At 44.4% G+C, this 1,542-nt stretch overlaps 1 protein-coding gene across 1 annotated transcript; it reads left to right on the top strand.

Moving 5' to 3' along the window:
- Positions 1 to 708: 708 nt before the first annotated feature.
- On the top strand, positions 709 to 1,275 carry LOC132631165 (uncharacterized). Its single transcript, XM_060346763.1, has one exon. It carries the CDS (start codon positions 709 to 711, stop codon positions 1,273 to 1,275), a length of 567 nt encoding a protein of 188 aa, XP_060202746.1.
- The last annotated feature ends 267 nt before the right edge of the window (positions 1,276 to 1,542 follow it).

The raw sequence follows: 1,542 nt of genomic DNA, 5'->3' as shown, positions 1-1,542 counted from the left end.
GCCAACCATGGTATGCCGACATTAAGGCCTACTTGGAAAAAAAGAGAGTATCCCCCAGAGATTTCAGCAAATCAAAAGAAGAACATCGGGAGGTTGGCAAAACATCAGGAGGTTGGCAAATGGTTTCTTCTTGAACAAAGAGGTACTATACAAAAGGAACCTTGACCTCGGGTTGCTTAGGTTTGTGGACGCAGAAGAGGCCACAAAATTGCTAAAAGAGGTGCATGCAGGGGCATGCAGACCCCACATGAATGGATTCATCCTTGCTAAGAAAATCCTGAGGATGGGATATTATTGGATGACCATGGAGCATGATTCCTGTAAATTCATACAAAAGTGCCATCAATTTCTGCTACACGGGGATCTGATCAAGGTTCCCTCCACGGAATTACATGCAATGAGCTCGCCCTAGCCTTTCGTGGCATGGGGATGGACGTCATAGGACCCGTCGATACTCCGACTTCCAACGAACATCGTTTCATCTTAGTCGCCATAGATTACTTCACTAAATAGGTGGAGGCAATTTCCCACAAATTAGTGACCAAGAAAGTCGTGGCCGACTTCATCAAAAACAATGTGATATGTCGTTTCGGTGTGCCGGAATCCATCATCACAGACAATGGTGCTAAAATGAAGAGCCATTTGATGAAAGATATTTGTGAGCGATTCAAAATCACCCGCAGAAATTCTACCGCCTATCGACTACATATGAATGGAGCCGTAGAGACTGCCACCAAGAACATCAAAAGAATCTTGATAAAAATGATCGACAACTACAAGAATTGGCACGAGCAGCTGCCTTATGCACTGTTAGGGTATAGAACGACAACCCGAACTTCCACCGGGGAAACCCCATACCTCCTTGTCTACGGTACAGAAGGGGTCATACCCGCAGAAGTGAAAATCCCTTCACTCAGGATCATCCAAGAGGAAGAGCTAAAAGATACAGAATGGGTCAGAAGTCGTTATGAACAACTGGCCATGATAGAGGAAAAGAGAATGGTGGCGGTATACCACGAACAGCTATACAGACAAAGGATCTCTCGATCCTTGAACAAGCTGGTCAGAACCCGACTCTTCCAAATCGGACAACTCATACTCAAGCAAGTGTTCCCTCATCAAGAGGAATATAAAGGGAAATTCGCGCTGAACTGGCAACGACCATACATGGTCAGGAAGGTGCTCTCAGGGGGAGCCATAGTCCTAGTTGAGATGGACAGACAAGACTGGCCCAAAGCCATCAATGCAAACGCGCTCAAGAGATACTATGTTTAGGATCCCATTTGCTTATAATCGTACCTTTTGTTTATAATCGTACTCTGTAATAGAATAGGAGAAAAAAAATCATCTATGTACTGAACTACGCAATGACTTGAATTCCCCACAGTAGGATACAAAGGCAGTCCACACCAGACCCGGTCGCTTTATTAGTAAAACCAAAACACAATTACTTTATTCTGAACTACGTTCGACCTGAATTCCTGCTGCAACAGGATACGTAGGTGCTCTAGACCTCAGTCATCACAAAAGAAAAAACAAGAA

Source organism: Lycium barbarum, chromosome 3 (assembly GCF_019175385.1).
Source record: "Lycium barbarum isolate Lr01 chromosome 3, ASM1917538v2, whole genome shotgun sequence".
NCBI lineage: Eukaryota > Viridiplantae > Streptophyta > Magnoliopsida > Solanales > Solanaceae > Lycium > Lycium barbarum.
Note: the sequence above shows the minus strand (reverse complement) of the source record. Positions and strands in the feature narration are given on the sequence as shown.

What these genes read in the sequence shown, in the direction of transcription:
- LOC132631165 (XM_060346763.1), top strand. Translation starts at nt 709, where the DNA reads ATGAATGGAGCCGTAGAGACTGCCACCAAGAACATCAAAAGAATCTTG.